Raw genomic sequence first — 25627 nt, forward strand, 5'->3', positions numbered from 1 at the left:
GTTTTCATTTTGTAATGAACAAGAAGAAAATATAGCAATTTCTACAATCTCTAAATCACTTCAAGCAGCAGAAACATGGAGATGGCAAATTAAAGGTACTGGATTTAATCTAATGCACACATGGGATGGTTCTTGTCTCACCTTCATTCACCACACTCCACAAGCTCCCCCAACCTGGGTTAAGGGGAACATCAAGAACAACACTAGGTATTGAAGTAGTTGTTTGAGCAGGAAGAGGGAATCAGGGAAAACTTCCCTGTTGGCAGAAGCGCTGTTTTGTTGGCATTACTTTGAGACAAATGCTGTATATGCATAGCAATTGCTCCCTTAGTGATGATGATTATTTGCATATGTCCTTGTAAGAGCACTTGTCTTATATATTTATTTAATTTTAACTAAATTTGGCTTTCCTTACCAATATTCTCAGAGTCTTGTGGGTCCTTAATATTTGCCATCATGCTAGAATACAGAAAGAAGTTCCACTGTTTCTCTGGTATGAATCCAAGATTGTTATTAAATTGATTTTCACCACAATTATTTTTCATGATTGCAGCACACAGCAAGAAAGAAAAGCATAGTTGATGTTCACTAAAAAGAGCTGAAGAAACTGTCTGAGGGGGATAAGACATACAACAACCATGATAATGAACTATATACTGCAAATACATTACTAGAGTAAAAATAATTTTTATAGTAGATTCAGGTAAGAGTACCTTATAAACACTACTAGTTAACTTGTCAAGTATATTGTTAACACGTCTGTTGAAGCTATCCATCTCACATCCTTCCCATTCTTCTGAGGTGGAATGTCTTCTTTGCCTACTTAGGGCTCGAACAGTTCCAGTTATAGGAATATGTGACTCACTCAGAGAAATACGAGCTTTTAGCTTGCTAATATATTCCATGGAATTCACAAAGATCTTATGAAACCATACTAATGAAAACTGATACATATGGTTTATGTGGATAAGATCTGACACCATAAAATACAGCAGAGCACCTCGAGTTGCAATAGGAAGATACTTTTTACGCATTTTTTCTATTATATCTTCTGTTCTCGCTGATGCTTCAACACGTTCAAATATCTCTGTTGAAGTGATTTTTGTTCTCTGTAAATTATTAACAAGGTCCTGGTCATCTAAAATGTGTCCTAAAATTTAAAGAGATCTTATTTCAGTTTGCATACAGAATAAAGCAAATAAACACAATGATGTTTTAAAACCTTTGCTATGTTTACGAGCTATATCATTACTGCACAAAAATCAGAGGTTCTATTCTATATAGAATAAAAAAGCCCTGCATAGTAGTATTTTAAACATGCCACTAGGTCATATTTAGATGTTACAGGAGATAGAATCAGAGAGTCATAGAGTTGAAAGTGACCTCTAGGGTCATCTAGTCCAACCCCCTGCACAATGCAGGAAACCCACAAATATCTACCCCAAATTCACAGGATTTTCATCGCTGTCAGATGGCCATCTATCCTCTATTTAAAAAACTCCAAGGAAGGAGAGCCCACAACCCCCCAAAGAAGCCTGCTCCACTGAGGAATTGCTCTAATGGTCAGGAAGTTCTTCCTAATGTTAAGCCGGAAACTCTTTTCATTTAATTTCAACCCATTGGTTCTGGTCCTACCTTCTGGGGCCAAAGAAAACAATTCCACACCATCCTCTAGATGACAGCCCATCAAGTACTTGAAGTTGGTGATCATATCACCTCTCAGCCACCTCCTCTCCAAGCTCCTTCAACCTTTCCTCATAGGACTTGGTCTCCAGACCCCTCACCATCTTCATCGCGCTCCTCTGGACTCGTTCCAGCTTGTCTATATCCTTCTTAAAATGTGGTGTCCAAAACTGAAAACAATACTCCAGGTGAGGTCTTACCAGAACAGAGTAAATCTGAGTAAATACTCCAGGTGAGGTCTTACCAGAACAGAGTATAGTGATCTGGACACTATACTTCCACCCAAAATTACATTTGCCTTTTTAGCCATCGCATCACACTGTTGACTCATGTTCAGCATATGATCCACTAAGACCCCTAGATCCTTTTTGCACATACTACTGCTAAGACAAGTCTCTCCCATCCTATAATTATGCATGGGATTTTTCCTACCGTATTGCAGAACTTTACATTTATCCCTGTTAACATTCATTTTATTGGTTTTAGCCCAGTTTTCCAGCCTGTCAAGGTCACCCTGTATCCTGTTTCTGTCCTCTACTGTATTTGCAACCCCTCCCAATTTAGTATCATCTGCAAATTTAATAAGCATTCCCTCTATTACTTCATCCAAATTGTTTATAAAGATGTTGAACAAAACAGGTCCCAGGACAGATCCTTGAGGTACTTCACTTGTCACTCCTCTCCAAGAGGATGAGGAACCATTCACAAGCATTCTTTGGGTGCAATCCGGTCAACCAGTTACAGAGCCACCTAAAGGTAACAGGATCCAAACCACATTTTACCAACTTTTCAACAAGGGTAGTATGTGGAACCTTATCAAAAGCCTTACTGAAATCAAGATAAACAACGTCTACAGCATTCCCCTGATCCAGCAAGATAGTCACTTTCTCAAAAAAAGAGATCAGGTTAGTCTGACATGACTTGTTCTTGAGAAACCCATGCTGGCTCTTAGTAATCACATCCATTCTTTTTAAATGTTCCAGGACCGACTGTTTGATGATTTGTTCTAAAACTTTTCCAGGTATAGACGTCAAGCTGACGGGTCGGTAGTTACCCGAATCCTCTTTTCTCCCCTTCTTGAAGATAGGGACAACATTCGCCCGCCTCCAATCTTCTGGTACCTCTCCTGTTCTCCAAGAATTCTCAAAAATAATAGCCAGAGGCTCAGAAATTGCATCTGCAAGCTCCTTTAGAACCCTTGGGTGCAGTTCATCTGGTGCTGAGGACTTACGTAGTTTCATTTAAAGAAACTAGGTGTTTATGTACTACCCCTATGCTCATCCTAGGTTGGAACTTCATATCCTCCTTATATGTTCTGTTTTCGCCATGTTGAGCACCATTTCCCTCAGAAGAGAAGACTGAGGAAAAGTAGGAATTGAGCAGTTCCGCCCTCTCTTCATTACCTGTTACAATTTCACTTTCTTGCCCTCACAATGGGCCTTCCATGTCTTTGCTCTTTTTCTTACTCTGAACATACGAAAAGAACCCTTTTTTGTTGTTTTTAGCATCTTTGGCCAGCCTAAGCTCATACTGAGCTTTAGCTTTCCTAACTTTTTCTCTACAAGCACTGGTGATTTGTTTATATTCATCCTTGGTTATAAGGCCCTCCTTCCAATTCCTAAAGGAGTCTTTTTTATTTCTCAAGTCTTTAGAGAGCTGTTTATGGAGCCAACGGCTTATTTAGCGGGGACTCAGACGACTGGAGAGGCAATGGCGGCGTACTCGAGACGAAGTGACCCGAACATCTTATAGAGAGAATTTGAAGGCCTATGAGATGGCAATCAAAGCCGCAAAGAAAGCGTTCTTTGTGGCTAAGATTGCGTCCGCAACTTCGCGCCCGGCACAATTGTTCGACATAATTAGAGGACTTACAACGCTCCCGCAAGGCAGACTAAATTCTAATGAGGCTTTTGCGAAATTCTGTGAGGCTTTTGCGAAATTTTTTGTGGATAAAATCGCGTCACTCCGCCCCGACCCCCGGCCAATTTTGAGACAGTTAGCGAAATCGAGGCTCCGAGCCTGTCTTCGGATTATACACTGGATGGCTTCGACCCCCTCAGCCTGGAGGAAGTTGACAGGATTCTCTTAACTGCTCGCCCAACTACTTGTAAATTGGACCCATGCCCTTCCTGGCTTATTAAATCTTGCCAGGGTGACCTTAGATATCCTATACGGGATATCATAAATAGATCCCTGATGGAAGGGCACTTTCCAACACCGCTCAAAGAGGCAGTGGTCCGTCCCCTCTTAAAGAAACCATCTTTAGATCCGGCCCAATTGGCACACTATCGGCCGGTCTCAAATCTGCCCTTCCTGGGCAAACTTATTGAGAGGGCAGTGGCGATGCAGCTACAGACTTTCCTGGAGGATGCTTCCGTCCTTGACCCATTTCAGTCCGGCTTTCGCCCGGGACATGGGACGGAGACGGTGCTGGTCACTCTAGTGGATGACCTTCAACGGCATCTGGATCGGGGCGGCTCGGTGGTGCTGATGCTGTTAGACCTGTCGGCTGCGTTCGACACAGTCGACCATCGGCTACTGAAGGGTCGCCTCGCCGACGCAGGGATTCAGGGGTTGGCCTTACAATGGCTTTCCTCTTTCCTGGAAGGTCGGGGACAAAGGGTCGCAGTTGGGGGGGAGCTGTCCCGGAGGTGCACACTTGATTGTGGTGTACCACAAGGGGCGGTTCTCTTCCCGATGTTATTTAACATCTATATGTGGCCTCTTGCCCAGATTGCCTGAAGGCATGGGCTAGGGTGTCACCAGTACGCTGATGACACCCAGCTCTATCTACTGATGGATGGCCAGCCGACCTGCGCCCCGGAAAATCTAGATCAGGCATTACATGCCGTGGCTGAGTGGCTCAGACTGAGTGGGCTGAAGCTTAATCCTGCGAAGACAGAGGTCCTTTGCTTGGGTCTCTGCGGCCCGGGAGAGGGAATCCCCCTGCCAGCCTTTGACGGTGCACCGCTGATAGCGGCGGACAGGGTCAGGAGCTTGGGGGTGCTATTGGAACCTTCCTTAAAGATGGAGGCTCAGATAGCAGCCACTGCCAAGTCCGCGTTTTTTCATCTTAGGCGGGCAAGGCAGTTGGCCCCCTTCCTGGAGCGCGACAACCTAGCAACAGTGATCCATGCTACGGTCACCTCGAGGTTAGACTACTGCAATGCCCTCTACATGGGGCTGCCCCTGTCCCGAACTTGGAAATTGCAGCTGGTGCAGAACGCCGCGGCCCGGCTGTTATTGGGTCTCCCAAAGTGGGGACACATTCAGCCGGGTCTTCGGACCCTGCACTGGCTTCCAGTGATATACCGAGTCCGGTACAAGGTGCTGGTTATCACCTTTAAAGCCCTATATGGCTTGGGACCTGTCTACCTGAAGGACCGTCTTTCCCCGCATGTTCCCCAGAGAGTACTGAGGTCAGGAACACAAAATCTCCTTACTGTCCCTGGGCCGAAAGAAGCCCGCTTGAAATCTACCAGAGAAAGGGCTTTCTCTGTTATGGCCCCTACATGGTGGAATCAGCTGCCGGAGGAGGTGAGGGCCCTGCGGGACCTTGTTCAGTTCCGCAGGGCCTGTAAGACGACCCTCTTCCGGCTAGCCCATACCTAGCTTGAGAACCTAATGCAACTTGCCAGATTTCCTTTATATATACTTGAATATTTATTAGTTTTTAGAGTTTTATCTGTTTTAATTGTCTATTCCCTCACATGTTTAAATATTGTTTATTGTTATGTGGGATCTATTGTTGGAAGCCGCCCTGAGCCATTCGTGGGAAGGGCGGGATATAAATTCTAAATAAATAAATAAATAAAATAAATTTAGGCTTTTCCCATTTTTTCTTCTCATAGGAATCGTCTGTGATTGTGCTTTCAGTATTTCACTTTTAAGAAACTCCCACCTCTCTTGAACTGCCTTCTTCCTAAATATTTCTGACCATGGGATTTTACCCAGCATAGTTCTAAGTTTATCAAAGTTTGCCTTTCTGAAGTCCAACCTATAAGTCTGACTACGTATAGCTTTTCCCTTCCCTAAGACTGTAAATTCCAAAATCACATGGTCACTACTGCCCAGGGTGCCCACTGTTTCCACTTCTTCAAGCAATTCTTCCTTGTTGGTGAGAATCAAATCCAAGATAGCAGATCCCCTTCTTTCCTTCCTCACTTTCTGGAAAAGGAAGTTGTCAGCAAGACAAGTCAGGAATCTATTTGACTTTTCATTTTTAGCAGAGTTGGACTTCCAACAGATGTCCAGGTAATTGAAATCTCCCATGATCACTGTATCCCTTCTCTTGGAAAACTTTGCAATCTGTTGTAGGAGTATCTCATCCAAGTCCTCTGCCTGGCTTGGTGGTCTATAGCAGACCCCCACAATAATATCAGTAAGTTATTTCTTACTCCTTTTATTTTTATCCAGAGACTCTCAACTGAGCTACCATGTTCAGATTCACATATTTCCTCACAAGTATATATCTCCTTCGCATATACTGCTACGCCTCCGCCCTTTCTCATTTGCCTGTCCCTTTTAAATAAGTTGTACCCCTGAATCCTAATATTCCAGTTGTGAGTGTCATCCCACCAAGTTGCAGTAAGGCCTATTGTATTATAGTCTCCTTCCCGTATTAAAACTTTCATTTCCTCCTGTTTGTTTCTCATACTCTGTGCATTAGTGTAGAGACATCAGAAACCACGTTTTGTGCATCTTGAGGGCTTAGTTTCCGTACAAACCTGCAAGATCACATTACCTAGCATATGTGCCGCTCTCTGCAAATCTTTAATGTTCTTATTCCCAGTTTCTGGCATCATATGAGGCTTTGAATTATTGTCTTGCTCCCCCATACAATTTAGTTTAAAGCCCTCCTTATTAGGTTAGCAAGGCTGTTACCAAACACCCTTTTCCCTACCGCCATAAGGTGCAAACCATCTCCTGATAGAAGACCACCATTTTGAAAGCATAAGCTATAGTCCAGAAATCTGAACCTTTCCTGACGACACCATCGACATAGCCAGTCGTTTGTTTGAAGTATTCTTCTTTCTCATCCTAAGCCACGGCCTTCAACAGGAAGCACTGATGAGAACACAACCTGTGCGCCCATCACCTTCACCTTCTGACCCAGAACCACATAGTCTTTTCTAATACATTCAGGGCTATGACAGGCAGTATCATTCGTTCCTACGTGGATCAGCAAGAAAGGATAGTAATCCATGGGCTTGATAAATCTTCCAATCCTTTCTGTCACATGCACCCGGCAGACAGCAGACCTCTCAGGATGACAAGTCTGGTCAGCACACTTTAGGCTCCACCCCTCTGAGCAAGGAGTCCCCAATCACTACCACCTTCCTCTTCCTATATTGGGAGCAGAAACTCCAGGCTTCTTATCTACAGGATCCTGAGAAACTTTCTTCAAGCTTCTTGGAGGCTGGGGAAGTAGCCCTAGTTCCAATGGTTCAGAATCAGTTACTGTGGGGAGATCCTGGAACCTATTGCTGAGCAGCAGAGGCTCAGAACATCTCCTGTAGGGTTGTTGCTGATTCATGTCTCACTCACAGCGTCCAAGCATAATTTTTCTGGCCTTTTAAGCCACCCATCCATTTCCCTGAACAGCACAATCCTGTACATATAATCTCATGCATTGTGAAAGGGAGAGGAAATCATTTTATTTTTGAAATGAGATAAGAGACTGTTGCTGCATTCAACAAACATGAAAAGAATGAGCCTAGTGTATTCTCAGGCTTGCACAATGTCTCCCTTTCACATGGAACAGAGATTGAAGATTAAGAATCTTCAATCAAGTTGCAATTTATTGTTATATCCAAATGGGACACTTTAACAAGTTGTGGGTTGTTTATTACCTATGAACTGGGATTCGAAGCAAGGGTTCAGAAAATTGCAGGTAATCCAGGAGGTCTACAATCTCATCTGAATGCACAAAGGATGGAACGAGTACAGAAGCTGTGGATAAACCAGGCTTGTTCTCAACAGGAACAATCCAGATCCATTTGTGATGTTTGCACACAGTCCATACAGATCTTTGCTGACTTTGGGCGTGATCAGACAGGCAAGTTGTCATGATAGGATCTTGGCTTTTAAAAAGCTTCTTGATTTAATGCCACTTCACCTCGATTAGATGGCAGCTGCTAAGTGGCATGGGCCCATAGTTGGTCATTCACATTGCTAACACACTGCAACCATTGATCTGCTGCTGGGTTCGGTTTTTCCCCAAAGTCCCACTGCATGTGTGCAGAAACAGACAAGCACACATGTGCTCCTGGCAAGTTTTATGGGGGCAATGAAGTTCAAGTAGCAGTGTGTGTGTGGGGGAGACAGCACCGGAAACTGAGTGAGATGATCACACTACTTATGCATTTCCATAGCGCCCTGGAGTGATCAGACGGCTGGAAACCCACGATCGAAATGCTTTTCCAGGGAAGCCACCAGAATTTCCCATTGGCCATTTAATCCACATGGGAGTCATTCTAGTGATTAATTTTTTCATTTTTTCAAAAGAAAAGGGGAGTATAAAGAAAAAAGGGGGAAGTATAAATTCACCAATAATTTTCAGATGTTATGAATAGTTACATACAACATGTAAAATCAAGTAAAGTCAACTGTTTAAGAGATCTTATTTCAGTTTTCATACAGAATAAAGCTAATAAACACAATGATGTTTTCACATGTGAAAGCAGATAATAAAACATCATTATTACTGTATGTTGAAGTGAGTTAACTCTTTAAAGGAACAGATAAGAATTTTCTTGGTTGCAACATTCTATTAATGATACAAAGGTTACATCTTTTACAGTTAAACAAATTATTGCACTAAATTTAAATCATCCTGAAGAACCTAGATATTGTCTTAATCATTTAATAATTTGTAATGTAAGAGCAGATAGTAATACATAATTGTTACAGTATTTGAGGTGAATTCTCTCTCTAAAAATAATCAAAAATCATTTTACTGCGAGGTAAAGGCAAGTGGGCCACAGGAGCCAGATGTGCACATGTGATCATGCTCATTTTATCCAGGGAGGAGGGGGGCTACAGCTAGCCAAACTGCTCATCTAATCACACACTCTTTCAGTACAAAATCATAAATGCACAAAGTCAATTTATTTTGCAAGTTCACATTCAACAGACAAAACTGCAAGTTGACTTTCAATATAATCTTAAAAACAAAGTAACACCCTTTTAAATACAATGACGTCAACAGATTTAGACGGATGCAGTGTGTTTTGGATTGCTCTTGTGCCACAGTAGTAGACTGTACTTTCTGATGAGTATTAGCTTCTGCCAGATGCTGGCATTGCACAAAAATTTGACAGGCTATGCAAGCTTCATAGAAAATTAGCTGCTGTTTTTTGTCCACATAATTTAATGAATCAAATCGGAGCAGTTAAAACTTTTCCAAAAGTAAACTTTTTTTCAGATGTAACATTTTACAAGGAAAAGTCTTCAAAAAACCTGTATGTTACTGATACTGAAACCTTTATTAGGCATTTGTTCATAGGAATCCAGGTAGTAGGAAGTAGGAGGCAATACAATTATATAATAAAAGAAAATGCCATTTAAAACTCTAAACATCTAAATTTGGGATAAAATCAAGGATAAACTGAAAAAAAAGAAGATCCTGTTAATACTTCGTTTCTTCCCTATGCCAGTATGCCCATCCAACATTGCCCAACAGTGAAAATAGACAAGGACATAATATTCACTGAGATATGCATACAAGTAGAGTAAGGACATATTTCTTTAAGATTAAAACAACATGGATCTTACTTCCAACTTTGGTGAGAATTCTCAGCCTCAGTAACAATACTGGGGAAGAAAAAATAAACTGAAAGTGATCAGATGGGATGGAATTGGAAGAGTAAAACTGGGGAGGGAGGAACAGGGGAGGAGGAACAGGAGGAGGAGGAGAAGAAGAAGGGTGAAGGAGGGAAGAGTGTATCAGAAAGGTGGGGAAGAAACAGTGGCTGCCAGGGGAAGAGATGGGATACTTGCAAAGGAAGCAGTTCTTCAGGTTCCTCAGGCCTTGGTGTGATATATTTTAGAACTGAATGGAATCTAATATAAATTTATTTCTTTATTTAATTCACTGTAACTCACCTTTCTCCCAAATGGGGACAAAAAGCAGCTTACATTTTTTCCTGTCATCTATTTTATCCTCACAACAACCATGTGAGATAGGTTAAGCTGAGAGAGTAGAACAGGCCCAAGGTCACTCATCAAGTTTCCATGGTACAATTAGGGAGTTGATCATGGATAATAATAATGTTATTGGGTGATTCATTTTCAGAGATGCTAGAACTTGATTACCATGTGCTCATCATACAATCCTTTCTATTCCATGTTTGGACCTGCCACACAACTTAGGGAAATGTTGGTATAAGTGTCAATTACATGGGTTTTGTTCTTTGTTTTGGATATTGCATGGCCCAATACAGCTTTTTACAGTTTATTCTATATATTCTACTTCAAGGTAGAAAGAAAGGGAATGGTCAATAGAATGAAATAAAACATTGGGAAAGACTTTATAAAATGCAAGTTAAAATCACCCAGTGTAGCTTTAATTGACTTTTATACCTTGCACATCACCTGAAGTTTATCTCAACATTATTAAAATAAAGACTACCAAGTGCTTCCTTTTGCTCTATGCCTGCAATGAAACTGTGTGTCCTGTTTAGCATTTGAGAGGAACATGGTTGGACTATTTTTCTGGTTTCCGTATTTCCAGTGTGAGGACAAAGAGCAGATGGTTCTTCCCATTTTGAAACCTGCACAAGTAATAAAATTTGTGCATGCATGCATTTTACACAGGATGTTTATAAGATCAGTTGTAACATCATGGTCTAAGAAATCTATCTCTTTCCCTTCTGTCAGCCAGAAATTCTAGCTCTTTAGTGTTATCCAGGGTGCATCAAAAGGAGGCGAGGTAGAATTGAACCCATTTGGATGCATGACACAATTTAAACAAATTGATAATATATCAAAAGATTTCTGTAAATATTATATTTACCATCTGTTTTTTGAAGAAGTCTAAGTGATTTTTGTTCAAGTTCCCGAAGTGTAACTAGGTCAGTAGATATGTTTTCCAGCAATGTACAACGCTGTTGTTCAAGCTCTGGTTTTTCATGAATAACAACTGCAGTCAAAAGCTGGTCTTGCAAACCTTGGAATGTTACGGTGAAATTTATCATTGTCACCATTTTACATATTGCTGGTAGAAAATGGGGGTTAGCTTTCTGGGTTGTCATGTATAGTCTGAAACAAAATAGATTTTTTTAAAAAATAGTAGAAGGTTGTTGATATGCTCTCAGCATGCACTATGCATTATTATTTCTTTTAATTTTACTTATTTAAAATAATTATATCCAAACTTTCTGATAAATGATCAAGGAAGCTAACAATAAAATAAAACCATACACTGTATTTAATTGCAAACAGCTGAAATCCATTCAGTAAAAAAAAAAATTGGTAATAACTAGACAAGCAAATATTGTCCTTTCACTTATGAGCTGCAAATGAAAATATGGACTTAAGAGATGCTGCAGAATTCCAGAATTCCACAAACTTTATGTGTTGGCTCCAAAGCAGACATAAATATTGTCAAGGTTTCCTCTCACCTCAAGACATTTGGGGAGGACCCATGGTTCAAGAGGCAAGGCAAAACAAATTACAAAAATACTCCAGGGAGAATAATTCTCACTCCAGTCTAAAATGGTATCTGCCACCAGTCTATCCTTGACTATTTCCCAACTGCACCAGAGTGGAGAGACTAGACTCTGGGCTTCTCAGGGTATTAATAGGAAGATCATCCCTGCAAGGTTGACTTTACAGTCTGAGTTTCCAAACTAAGATGTTACCAGTAGGTGGACGGGTCCAAGATTTCTGGACTCAGTAATTTTTGAGGCGATAGGAGACAATAATCCACACCAGGTTAAAAAATATAATTGATTTATTAAAGTGCAAAGGTATATTTTAAAGGACAAGACTGTGAAGGATAAAAATAGCAGATCTAAGCATATCCAGCATAGCTAACACAATATTCAATAATTACCAGTGTAGTCTACAAGGTTGCTAGGTTCAGCATCAAACTTTGGTTCCCAGAGACAAGTCAGGGCATCAGCCGACACAGGAACAGCCATCAAGATGGATCCCAAACAAGGCTGAGCTGAGCTACCACTGACATAGTCCTTGCCAACTGATCACCAAGCTAAGAGCAAGACAAAAGGCTGGCTGACTTGTAGAAAGGTTTCTGATGGGCCTCAGGTCAGAGAAACCAATCAGAATCAAAGAAGTGATGTAACCTTCTTCTTGTTTCTGAGACACATGACAACTGTACTGCGGATCAGCTGTCCATTTTCATGCGGGCACAAGACCATTTCTTCAGATGTTTGGAATTTGCTAATTAAGAAGCCCAGGCGAGGATGGTACTTTCCTTGGCCAGATACAAGCAATTTGCCTGAAGGTCACAGCTATGTTGTTTTAAGTATCTCTGTGAGAAAGTATTTTGTAGGCCACAAGTCTGAGTTAAAGTTTTTACAACAAGCAAAACTTGTGGTGAACCAGAATTCTTTACAAATACATGCAACTATTCAGGTACATACAATTCACACTGGCATTTTCATCCACCAATCTTGGTACCCAGCTCTGCAAAATACCCTACAGACTATAAATTGCAAAAGTCACAGAACAACCAGCACATTCCACAGAACAATCAGCACAGTCAACAACCATCTTCCTTATCTTCACACTTCTTCCAACCCTCCCAGCAATTAACACAGAACAATTCAACAGCCAGTTTCTTATCACTACCCTTCCAGGAAGCCCCACCAAACAATGGGCACATACACAAACCAATTGCCCTTTCACCACACCCCCTCCAGCCTAGAAATAGCAGCTCTCCAGCAGCCCTGGCCCCACTCAATGCACAGCAGCCAAGAAGGTCAGAACGCCTGCTCCAGCTGCAACGCCACTGAGGATGTTCTCCACAGCTGAGAACGAAATGTCTGGAAGGAAAACTTTCTCCAGTAGAACACGGCACTTGAGCCCGAAAGATTCTACAAACCCTAATAAAGTAAGATCTGTTCAACAATTTTATAGATAGGACTTCCGGGATTAGGGAAATGGCGAGCTGACCTGTCTCTTTAACGGGGACAGACTGACGCCTCTGTTTGGGGTAGGAAAAGGCTCTTTCTGGCCTTCTACCTACATCTCTCAGCTAGAGATTTGTCCAAGATACGCACAAGAACTCAGAGGAGGTTTACCTTGGCTGATAGAAAGCTCCGTTGGGGGCTCTTTTGAGGCTTTGAGGGGCCCTTGGAGAAGAGTGGTGTTTTCATCATCTACAGAAGTTTTCAGAGCCAATCAATTGGCATAAGCTTGGTGAGATCCTAATCTTCTTTGGAACTGGTGAACATCTGATAGTTGGAAAGATCGATGTTAAGGTGGATATCAGTGGAGAGGTACCGATTACAATCTTTTGCTCCAGAACTTTTTTAAAGCAAATAAAATAATTTTGGAAGGTGGGAAGGAGGGATTTAGAGAGAGGGGAAGAAGAAGAAAAGAAAGATTGAATTTTGGACTTTGTTAAAAGAAGGATATTGCTAAAAACTGGGAAAGAAGTTATTGTTTGGATTACTTGCGGTCACTGAAGAATGTATCACCATCACAGCTTTGCATTCCCTACAAGCAAAACAGGAAGTACGTCAAAGATCGTGAGATTTGGATATCATTGAGAACGGAACTTGGTGCCTAGCAAAGTAGGAAGTAATAAGGGAAGAGAGACTAATAAAGATTGTGAGATTTGGATACCATTGAAAATGTGATTTTGTTCCTAGCAAAGAAGGAAGTAATAAGAGAAGAGAGACAAACAAGAAGAAGGCCTACACTAAGGTTTTTTACAATAGAGAAATTGCGTTTGCCATTTTGAAAAAAAATAAAACTTTTAAAATTAATATTTGAGCCTAGGAAGATCAAAGAACAGTGAAATTAGGCTCATTTAAAAGGGCAAGTATTAAGCTATTGAATCTGATATTTGGATTTGGATTTTAAGACGCGTAAATTTCCGTGGGTTATTTTAATGTTAGAATCAAAAGCAACATGTGCAAGAGCTCTTTCCTTGGAAAAAATGCAAGACCAACTAGAAGCAATGGAAACTAGGATAATGAAAGGATTTGAGAAGATGTTAACGGCTTGTAAAAAAAACTTTAAAAAGACATTGGAGAACTTAAAAAGGAAATGGAAGACTTTAAAAATGAGGTGGTGGTGGTGGTGGTGGTTAAGGAAAAAGTCCAGGATGTAGAGGAGAAAGTTAAAGTGCATGCTTCTACCTTGTTAAAGCTGCAAGAGAAGGTGACAATCCATGACTACAGACTGATGGAAACCCAAATTCATCTGAGAGGAGTACCTGAGGAGGAAGGAACTGACTTAAAGGGATATATTGTGAAAATAATTGCTGACTTCTTGGAGGAAGATCCTGAAGGGACTAGAAATATGTATGACTTTATGTATAGAGTCAACTCATCATATGCCACGAACAAAAAAAACTGCCAAGAGATGTAGTCATAAGATTTATGACAAAAGAAATGGTAGGAAAAATCTTGAACCAAAGTTTTCAAAAGATTCTGACAGTAGGAGAGAGTAGAGTTAGAATAATGAAAGAGTTGCCAAGATAAGTGATAAATGACAGGAAATCTTACAAGAAACTGACAGAGAAACTGCGTGTTAATGGAACAAGATACAGATGGATAATACCTGAAGGTTTGAGTTTTGAGCTACATGGAAGAAGGATTACAATTACGAATGCACATAAGCTGTGTAGTTTCTATGAACAGAATAAAGCCTTTGCACCATAATGGATTACAAATTATTATCTTGGAATGTAAATGGACTAAATTCACCGCAAAAAAGGAAAGCAACATTTCATTGGATTAAAAAGCAAAATTGTAATATAATTTGTTTACAAGAAATCCATACACAACAACAGGATTACAAATATTTATGGAATAAACAATTAGGATTGGATTTTTTTTCATTGGTGGAACAAAAGAAAAGGGGCTTGATTTTTTATATTAATCAACAATTAGAGCCAAAATTGATATTTAAAGACAAGGATGGAAGATATGTGGCGGTAGAGATAATGAAAAATGCAAAGAAAATGTTGTTATTAGGACTGTATACACCAAATGGCACAAAAGATGCTTTTTTCAAGGACATTACCCGACAGCTTGATGGAGTGACTTATGACCAGATATTGATGATGGGAGACTTTAATAGAACAATACAGAACAAAATGGATAGGTCTGGACAAAAAAGTAACAACAACGAAGGAAAACTGCCAAAATCTTTTATTGAACTGGCGAAACAAGAAAATTTGAAAGATATCTGGAGAAAATTCAACCTGGAAGTAAGAGACTATACTTTTTTTTCAGCGAGACATAACACTTATTCCAGAATTGACATGTTATGGGGTACTAAAGATTTGGGCCTCATAACTAAAAAAGTAGAGATTTTACCAAAGATATGTGCTGATCATAACCCAAAATTATGGATTACAAAATTGCAAAAAAATCAAGAAGATGGAGATTAAATGAAGATTTACTACAGAATAAAGAAATAGTGACATCTCTAGAAAACAAAACTAAAGCTTTCTTCCAAATAAATGATAAAGAAGATATTGAATTTCAGACAGTATGGGATGCTTATAAAGCAGTAATGAGAGGAATATTGATTACTTTGAATAATAAAGACAAGAGGGCAAAAGAAAAACAGATGCTGGACATTCAAAATAAAATAAAGAAAAAATTAGGGGAACTGAAAAAAAGGCCAGGGAAAAAGAAAATTATAAGGAAGATTACTATATTACAGACTCAAATGAGACATTTGCTGAACAAAGAAATTGAATGGAATTTGAAAAAATTGCAACAGAAATCTTTTGATGGTGCAAATAAGCCTGGAAAGTATTTAGCTTGGCAACTGAAGAAAAAAAGAGAAAGTAAAACTATTAGTAAAATTGTGACGGGTGAAAGAGAGATAGTAGATAAAGAAGGAATAAAAAGAGAATTTTTTAAGTATTATGCCAACTTATTTAAGGGTGTGAAATTAAAAAAAAGAAAAGATTGAAGAGTACTTGCAAAATGTTAAAATAGCACCCTTAATGGAAAATATGAAGAAAATTTTGAATGATCCAATCGAAAATTGAATTTGAAGCAGCAATTAATGCAATGAAAATTGCTAAGGTCCCTGGGCCAGATGGATATACGGCTAAATTTTTTAAAATTTTTAAAGAAGAATTAGTACCAAAATTACAAAAATTGATGAATATGATAAGAATAAAAGGGAAAATACCAAATACCTGGAAAGAAGCTGTAATTTTGTTGATACCTAAAGAAGATAGAGATGTCACAAATATACAGAACTATAGACCAATTTCATTATTAAATACTGATTATAAGATATACACAAGAATCCTGGCAAAACGACTTATACAATATTTGATGAACTTTATAAAGGAAGATCAAGCAGGATTTCTCCCTAAAAGACAAATAAGAGATAATAAGAACAGTTGTTAATATTGTAGAATATTATGAAAAACATCCAGAAAAGGAAGTTGCATTATTCTTTGCGGATGCAGAGAAAGCTTTTGATAATTTGAACTGGGACTTTATGTTTGCAGTTATGGAAAAGATAGAACTTGGAGAGCACTTTATAAGAATGATAAAAGCAATATATACGGAACAGAGGGCAAAGTTGTGTATAAATGCAGACCTTACAGATAATATGATGATTAGTAAAAGTACAGGACAAGGTTGCCCGCTTTCACCACTGTTGTTTATTATGACTCTCGAAATTTTACTGATACAAGTACAAGATGATAAAGAAATAGAAGGGCTGAAAATCAGAGGATCTATTTACAAATATAGAGCATTTGCAGATGACATAATGTTTATAACTGAAAATCCTACACAAGTAACACCTTTGTTGTTAACTAAGATACAAGAATATGGTGAATTGGCGGGATTTTATGTTAATAAAGAAAAGTCGAAACTATTATGTAAAAATATACAAGCAAACAAACAAAAGGAATTGCAGAGATTGACAGGATGTGAAGTTGCTTCCAAAGTAAAATATTTGGGCTTGGAGATAACAATGAAGAATATTGATTTGTTTAAAAATAACTATGAAAAGCTATGGCATAAGATGGATGAAGACTTGATGAAATGGAATAAACTTAATTTGACATTGTTGGGTAGAACAGCTGCAATTAAGATGAACATTTTGCCGAGAATAATGTATTTATTTCAAACTATTCCGATTGTGAATAGTTGGGGCTGCGTGAACTGCACTGGCTGCCAGTTATATACCGGATTCGTTACAAAGTACTGGTCATTACCTTTAAAGTCCTATATGGCCGAGGACCTGCCTACCTTAGGGACCGTCTCTCCCCGTACGAACCCAAGAGTGCACTGAGGTCAGCAAAGAAGAACCTGCTGACTATTCCCGGGCCAAAAGACGTAAAACTCCAGAGTACCCGTACTCAGGCTTTCTCCGTTATGGCTCCACAGCTGTGGAATCAACTTCCAGAAGAAATGCGGGCCCTGCGGGACTTTGAACAGTTCCGCAGGGCCTGCAAGACCGTCCTCTTTTGAATGGCCTTCACTGATTAAACTGCTAAGTAAATTCACCATCTGAATAGCACCAACATATTAACATATTAATATTAATTTATTGTTTTTATAATTTTAATAGTTTTTAATTATCTGTAGGTTTATATTGTTAGTTATAACTCAATGTATGTATTGAATTTTTGTTGTTAGCCGCCCTGAGCCTGCTTCAGCGGGGAGGGCGGGATATAAATAAAATGTGAATGTGAATGAATGAATGAGTGAGTGAAAGATAGTAAACAATTCAATAAATGGCAAAGGAAGATTTCAGAATTTGTCTGGGTTGGGAAGAAACCAAGGATTAAAATGAAAATATTAACAGATGCTAAAGAGACAGGAGGATTCCAGCTACCAGACTTAAGAATATATCATGATGCAGTTTGTTTAGTATGGATAAAAGATTGGGTGATGCTGTCAAATAAAAAACTTTTAATGTTGGAAGGTCATGGAAATAAATTCGGCTGGCACGCTTACATGTACTATGGAAAGAAAAAAATGGATGTTCTTTTCTTTCACCATTATATAAGAAATAATCTGTTAAATACATGGATGAAGTATAAGAAGTATGGTGATGAGAGAAAGCCATTATGGATAGTTCCAGAAGAAGTGATAAAAATAACAGCTAAGATCGATGAAGAAAGAGGGTTGTCATGCAATCAACTATTAAAAATACAAAGTGGTAAAATAGAATTGAAATCCACGGAGGAGTTGAATAACAAATATGATTGGTTTCAAATGCAACAAATAAAGAAGCTGGTGGAAAATGATATTAAAGCTGAAGGAATAAGACAAGAGCAAACAGAAATGGAGAAAGTTCTGCTTGGAGATAATGAAAAATTAATTTCAAAAATATATAAGTTACTCTTAAAATGGTCAACAGAAGATGAAGTAGTAAAATCTCAAATGATTAAATGGGCAATCAATGTAAATAAAGAAATACAGATGGATACATGGGAATATCTTTGGAAGAACTCTATGAAACTGTGTCGTAATAGGTGATTTTAACTACCCGCAGATTGATTGGGTCAATATGTGTTCTGGTCGAGAGAAAGAGATTGAGTTTCTTGATGCTCTCAATGACTGCGCTATGGAGCAGATGGTCTCAGAACCTACCAGGGGTGGGGCGATCCTGGATTTGGTCCTAAGTAATGCCCAAGACTTGGTGAGAGATGTAAAAGTGATTGCGCCGCTTGGGAGCAGTGACCATAATGTTATTGATTTCACCGTTTGTATAAATAGGGAGTTGTCCAAAAAGACCGCCACAACCACGTTTAACTTTAAAAGGGGTAAATACACTGAGATGAGGAGGCATGTGAGGAGGAAACTGAAAGGAAAGGTACATACGGTCAAAACCCTTGGGGAAGCTTGGACGCTATTTAAAACTATAATCCTAGAAGCTCAGATAAAATACATACCACAAGTTAGGAAAGGCACAAACAGGCATAAGAAAAGGCCTGCATGGTTAACAAACAAAGTAATGGAAGCTGTAAAAGGTAAGAAGGACTCCTTTAAGCGGTGGAAAACCAGTCCAAGTGAGATTAGTAAAAGGGAACACAGGCTGTGGCAAATCAAATGCAAGACTGTGATCAGGCAGGCAAAAAGGGACTATGAGGAGCATATTGCAAAAAACATAAAGACCAACAATAAAACTTTCTTCAAATATATTAGAAGTAGGAAACCAGCCAGGGAGGCAGTGGGGCCCTTGGATGACCATGGGGTAAAAGGATTACTGAAGGAGGATAGGGAAATGGCTGAGAAGCTAAATGAATTTTTTGCCTCCGTCTTCACTGTAGAAGACGAGAAATTTGCCCGCCCCAGAACCACTAATTTTGGAAGGGGTGTTGAAAGACCTGAGTCAGATTGAGGTGACAAAAGAGGAGGTCCTACAACTGATAGACAAATTAAAAACTAATAAGTCACCGGGTCCGGATGGCATACATCCGAACGTTCTGAAAGAACTCAAAGTTGAACTTGTGGATCTTCTAACAAAAATCTGTAATCTTTCATTGAAATCTGCCTCCGTTCCTGAGGACTGGAAGGTAGCAAATGTCACCCCCATCTTTAAAAAAGGTTCCAGAGGAGATCTGGGAAATTACAGGCCAGTCAGTCTGACTTCAATACCGGGAAAGTTGGTAGAAACCATTATGAAGGACAGAATGAGTAGGCACATTGACGAACACGGGTTATTGAGGAAGACTCAGCATGGGTTCTGCAAGGGAAGATCTTGCCTCACTAACCTGTTACATTTCTTTGAGGGGGTGAACAAACATGTGGACAAAGGAGACCCGATAGATGTTGTTTACCTTGACTTCCAGAAAGCTTTTGATAAAGTTCCTCATCAAAGGCTCCTTAGAAAACTTGAGAGTCATGGAGTAAAAGGACAGGTCCTCTTGTGGATCAAAAACTGGCTTAGTAATAGGAAGCAGAGAGTCAGTATAAATGGGCAGTCTTCGCAGTGGAGGACGGTAAGCAGTGGGGTGCCGCAGGGCTCGGTACTGGGTCCCATGCTCTTTAACTTGTTCATTAATGATTTAGAGTTGGGAGTGAGCAGTGAAGTGGCCAAGTTTGCGGATGACACTAAATTGTTCAGGGTGGTGAGAACCAGAGAGGATTGTGAGGAACTCCAAAGGGATCTGTTGAGGCTGGGTGAGTGGGCGTCAACGTGGCAGATGCGGTTCAATGTGGCCAAGTGCAAAGTAATGCACATTGGGGCCAAGAATCCCAGCTACAAATACAAGTTGATGGGGTGTGAACTGGCAGAGACTGGCCAAGAGAGAGATCTTGGGGTCGTGGTAGATAACTCACTGAAAATGTCAAGACAGTGTGCGTCTGCAATAAAAAAGGCCAACGCCATGCTGGGAATTATTAGGAAGGGAATTGAAAACAAATCAGCCAGTATCATAATGCCCCTGTATAAATCGATGGTGCGGTCTCATTTGGAGTACTGTGTGCAGTTCTGGTCGCCGCACCTCAAAAAGGATATTATAGCATTGGAGAAAGTCCAGAGAAGGGCAACTAGAATGATTAAAGGGCTGGAGCACTTTCCCTATGAAGAAAGGTTGAAACGCTTGGGACTCTTTAGCTTGGAGAAACGTCGACTGCGGGGTGACATGATAGAGGTTTACAAGATAATGCATGGGATGGAGAAAGTAGAGAAAGAAGTACTTTTCTCCCTTTCTCACAATACAAGAACTCGTGGGCATTCGATGAAATTGCTGAGCAGAAAGGTTAAAACGGATAAAAGGAAGTACTTCTTCACCCAAAGGGTGATTAACATGTGGAATTCACTGCCACAGGAGGTGGTGGCGGCTACAAGTATAGCCACCTTCAAGAGGGGTTTAGATAAAAATATGGAGCACAGGTCCATCAGTGGCTATTAGCCACAGTGTATGTGTGTATATAAAATTTTTTGCCACTGTGTGACACAGAGTGTTGGACTTGATGGGCCGTTGGCCTGATCCAAGAAGGCTTCTCTTATGTTCTTATGAAACTTTCAACATGTCAGAGTATTAAAGAGAACTGTTTTAAAATGATGTACAGATGATATATGATCCCTAAAAAGTTGGCAAAGATGAACAATAAGATGTCAGATAGATGTTGGAAATGTAAAAAACATGAAGGTTCTTTCTACCATATGTGGTGGACTTGTGAAAGAGCAAAAAAGTATTGGCAGATGATTCAACAAGAAATTTCTAAGATCTTGGGATATGAATTTAAGAAAGCAGCAGAAACATTTCTGTTGGGATTACAAATGGAAACATTTCCAAAAGAAGACAGAACTTGATTTGGTACTTGCTATCAGCGGCTAGGACACTGTATGCGCAGTTATGGAAGCAAGAAAAAATACCAGAAAAATGGGATTGGATTACAAAAGTAATAACATGGAGTGAGATGGATAAACTAACAAGAATCTTAAGAGACTATGATTTGGAAGTTTATAGAAAGGAGTGGAAAAAGTTTAGAGCTTATGTAGAAAAACAATGGAAAATAAAAGGACATTGGACAATTTTTAAATAATGATTAAGTATTAGAAAAAAGAAGAACATGAATCTAGGCTTATATGGTTCATATGGTTTAAGGGTACCTTTAAGTGTTAACGTTTTAAGTTTATAACATCGGCGGGAGTCAAGTAACGGGGGGAGGGGGATTTAGAAAATAGCATATGGGGAAGATAAAAAAAGTTATTAATGGATAATGTTACCATATGTTATTAATAAAATTCTTTAAACTAACAATTTTATAGATAGAAAAATGTTGTTAGTTACAATTGATTAGACAATACTGATCATTGTAAATGTTTTTTTTCTCATTTATTGATATTTATGTTTTGTTGATCAAAATATGACTGCCTGTGTATAAATGAGACACAGTTGTATTTCTGTTTTATTTCACTTTCCCCCCCAATGTCTGTATTTATATAAAATAAAAAATATTATCCAATGGGGGGGGGCACTAGCTGACTCCAACATGACACATAGGTTCAGGGCTTTGATCAAGCGGGAACACAGAGGAATGTAGTTCTGGCTGGCTTGGAGTTAGGGGATCTGGCCTAATATGCAAATGAGGTCCTGCTGGGCTTTTTCTACAAAAAAAGCCCTGAGTAGGTTTATAGGAAAATACTAGTAATTGTGTCTCTTTGTCTATTTGTCTAACACACAAGCACACAATGACTTCCATAAATATACTTTAAATTTTACAGAATACTAAACAAAGAATAGATAAATATTACCAATAAGAGTTACCTAAAATTTTCATTGTACTCAACTTCACACTCTCCTATTCTGATAAATGTTTGCCCTCCTCTTCCATAGATGTCTTTTCTTAAGATCGGTTTCATATTTGAATCCAGTGTTTCAGGAATATCCTAAAAAAGTCAAAACCACAATAAAGTCATAATGATTCTTGTCAGTAGCTCCCCATTGCTCCAAATGGTGCCAGCTTCACAGGGATTTGTGTAGCTGTGCATTAGTAATACAACAAAAATGCTGACAACTTACCTATCTCGTTGAGTTCATTGGAGTGAAGAAGAAGAAGAAGAAGAATTGCAGATTTATATCCCGCCCTTCTCCCTGAATCAGAGACTCAGAGCGGCTTACAATCTCCTATGTCTTCTCCCCTCACAACAGACACCCTGTGAGGTGGGTGGGGCTGGAGAGGGCTCTCACAGCAGCTACCCTTTCAAGGACAACCTCTGCCAGAGCTATGGCTGACCCAAGGCCATTCCAGCAGGTGCAAGTGGAGGAGTGGGGAATCAAACCTGGTTCTCCCAGATAAGAGTCCGCACACTTAACCACTACACCAAACTGGCTCAACAGCAAAGTCACCAGGGTCTCACCCACAGATGCTGCCTATGGATTTGACTAATCTACTGGACCTCCACTCCTTAGAGTAAGTAGCTATCGTGGACACCAGGACTGACTTCACCCACAGCAGTCTGAAGAGGAGTGTGGATGAGAGGACCAAGGGAAGAGCTTGGCAGAAGGCATAGTGGTTGCAGTCTTAACTTAGAGCCTAAGTAAACTGAAAAGACTAGATATTACCTCCAAGCCATGACTTGATGACCTGAGCTGGTAATAGGAAAAGTAGTAAAGCTCAGTATCTGGTTACCCTACCCCTCCTGCTGAACAGGGAGTACCTGAACAAATGTTCTGTCCTTTTAAATTCACAAAATTGAACAAGAAATCCCTCCTTTGGTGCTCATTGCATTCTAAACTATTTTGCTTTCTTGGAATTTATCATTCCTAATTTCACAGTGTGGGAAGTAAATTTCTGCATTGATATCTGATGTAAGGAAGAAGGAAATCAATCCACAATTCTAACCTCTTATCCATCTAACATTAAAAACATTAAATAGATCTGCACACTTGCAAAATTTCCACCCCCATTTGCACCTCTCTCAACATTTAAATTTACTACTTTATGTTTTCTCTATTTCTGTTAAATTACAGCATGACTAACATGCATGGAAGCCAAGATACCTCAAGAAGGACTGATTCACCCACACGCATAGAATTTTCAAGTGTTCTTAAGTAAGTAGAATCTGTAGCACGAATCTGTCGTAAACAGCCTCTTGCCATTTGACATATCCATTTGTAAGCCTGTCTTTCTGGATCAATTAGTAAAGGCCATCGTTGTCCATGTTTAATATGAATAGCATTTTCTGTGGAATATTGATCAAGTGGCAAACCTTCATTTTGCCATTGACGGACCTATAAAAATAATTAGTGTTAAATACTGACATAATATTGGCCTTTTTTTTTGCTCCATAGTTTAAAAAGTTTGCAGTGGCACATAAAGAATCACATAAAACACTGGGTGTATTCAAGTACAACAAGAGGTCATTATTGTCATTACAGTCTTGGAACTCCTTGAGCTCACACACTTGCTTTCCTCCTTCCTCTCCTACATGTCTTAACAATAAATCAGTTTGCAGTAATGTATGAAATGGACAAAACAACAAGCTATGGGCTATCTTTCCTGATCCAGATACTTGAAAATATTGGGTGTGGCAGAGACTCTTTAGTACGGAGGGAAAGAGTGGGAGGAATATCTTTACCAGTTGTATTTTGCAGATGTGCTCTTTTCCCCTTCCTATTCCAAATATTATAAATCTTGTGGGTGGTCAGAAGCACAAGCCCTTGGACTATTGACTCATGGCTCACATCTAATGCCTTTGGATGAGCCAGCCAATGAGCCCACGATTAGTCCAAGATGTACTCTGTAATTTTGTGAGATTTTTTGTTTATTTATATAATCAAATCATCAGTCAGTCCTGGAACATCTAGAAAGGATGGCTGTGATTACTAAGAGCCAGCATGGGTTTCTCAAGAACAAGTCATGTCAGACTAACCTGAAAGTGACTACCTTGCTGGATCAGGGGAATGCTGTAGATGTTGTTTATCTTGATTTCAGTAAGGCTTTTGATAAGGTTTCACATACTATCCTTGTTGACAAGTTGGTAAAATGTGGTTTGGATCTTGCTACCGTTAGGTGGATCTGTAACTGGTTGACAGATCGCACCCAAAGAGTGTTTCTGAATGGTTCCTCATCCTCTTGGAGAGGAGTGACAAGTGAAGTGCCTCAAGGATCTGTCCTGGAACCTGTTTTGTTCAACATCTTTATAAAGCTTGACATCTATACCTGGAAAAGTTTTAGAACAAATCATCAACATGGTCCTGGAACGTTTAGAAAGAATGGATGTGATTACTAAGAGCCAGCATGGGTTTCTCAAGAACAAGTTATGTCAAACTAACCTGATCTCTTTTTTTTGAGAAAGTGACTATCTTGCTGGATCAGGGGAATGCTGTAGATGTTTATCTTGATTTCAGTAAGGCTTTTGATAAGGTTCCACATACTATCCTTGTTGACAAGTTGGTAAAAAGAGGTTTGGATCCTGTTACCTATAGGTGGCTCTGTAACTGGTTGACTGGACTTTATCACCGAGCTCCCCAGGTCCAAGGGGACACACTTGCATCCTGGTGATGGTGGACCTCTTCACCAAGATGGCTCACTTTGTTCCATGTCCCAAGCTGCCCACGGCTCCTGAAACAGCCCAGCTCTACCTCCAGCACATCTTTCGCCTGCACGGGCTCCCAGCACACTCGATCTCAGACCGAGGCCCCCAGTTCCCCTCCTGATTCTGGCAAGCCCTGCACTCCAGCTTAGGCACCCAGGTGCATTTGTTCTCAGCGTACCATCCCAAAATGGATGGGCAGACCGAACGCACCAATGCCGCGTTGGAACAATACCTGCATTGCTACACCAGCTACCAGCAGGATGACTGGGCCACCTTGCTACCCTGGCCGAGTTTGCCTATAACAATGCCGTGCACGCGTCCACGCATTTGCAGTCACCTATGGATATCACCCTCGCTTCTTCCCTGCATTCCTGACCCTCATAGCAGTCCCTGCTACCGATGCACACCTGCAGAAACTCCGGGCTCTCCAGGACTTGCTCCGAGAGCGGCTCCAATGGGCTAAAGAGGCCTACAGAACAGTTGCCGACCAAAAGCGACAGGTGAAGCCCGGGGACCACGTCTGGCTCTCCACCCATTACCTGTGTCTGCCTGGCCGGTCTTACAAGTGGGATCCTCACTTCACGGGGCCTTACCTGATCATGGACCAAATCAAACTCCTTGCTTTCTGGCTACAGCTTCCGGCCACCCTCCACATCCATCTGGTCTTCCACCACTCCCTCCTTATTCCTGCTACACCACCGGATCCCATCCAAATGGCGCCTCCAGCATGGCCTCCACACATCCTGCTTGATGACAAGGATGA

At 40.1% G+C, this 25627-nt stretch overlaps 1 protein-coding gene across 1 annotated transcript in view; it reads right to left on the bottom strand.

The window, feature by feature from the left end:
- The window catches only part of LOC132576335 (dynein axonemal heavy chain 14-like), a 75938-nt gene that overhangs the window by 14091 nt on the left and 36220 nt on the right, over positions 1-25627 (bottom strand). The window contains exons 9-13 of the mRNA XM_060245435.1: positions 23327-23557; positions 22091-22212; positions 10700-10944; positions 714-1150; positions 416-611 (exon numbers count right to left, since the gene is read on the bottom strand). Of these exons, the coding sequence (XP_060101418.1) occupies positions 416-611; positions 714-1150; positions 10700-10944; positions 22091-22212; positions 23327-23557 (1231 nt within the window). The remainder of the gene's footprint in view (positions 1-415; positions 612-713; positions 1151-10699; positions 10945-22090; positions 22213-23326; positions 23558-25627) is intronic.

Source organism: Heteronotia binoei, chromosome 1 (genome assembly GCF_032191835.1).
Source record: "Heteronotia binoei isolate CCM8104 ecotype False Entrance Well chromosome 1, APGP_CSIRO_Hbin_v1, whole genome shotgun sequence".
Lineage (NCBI taxonomy): Eukaryota > Metazoa > Chordata > Lepidosauria > Squamata > Gekkonidae > Heteronotia > Heteronotia binoei.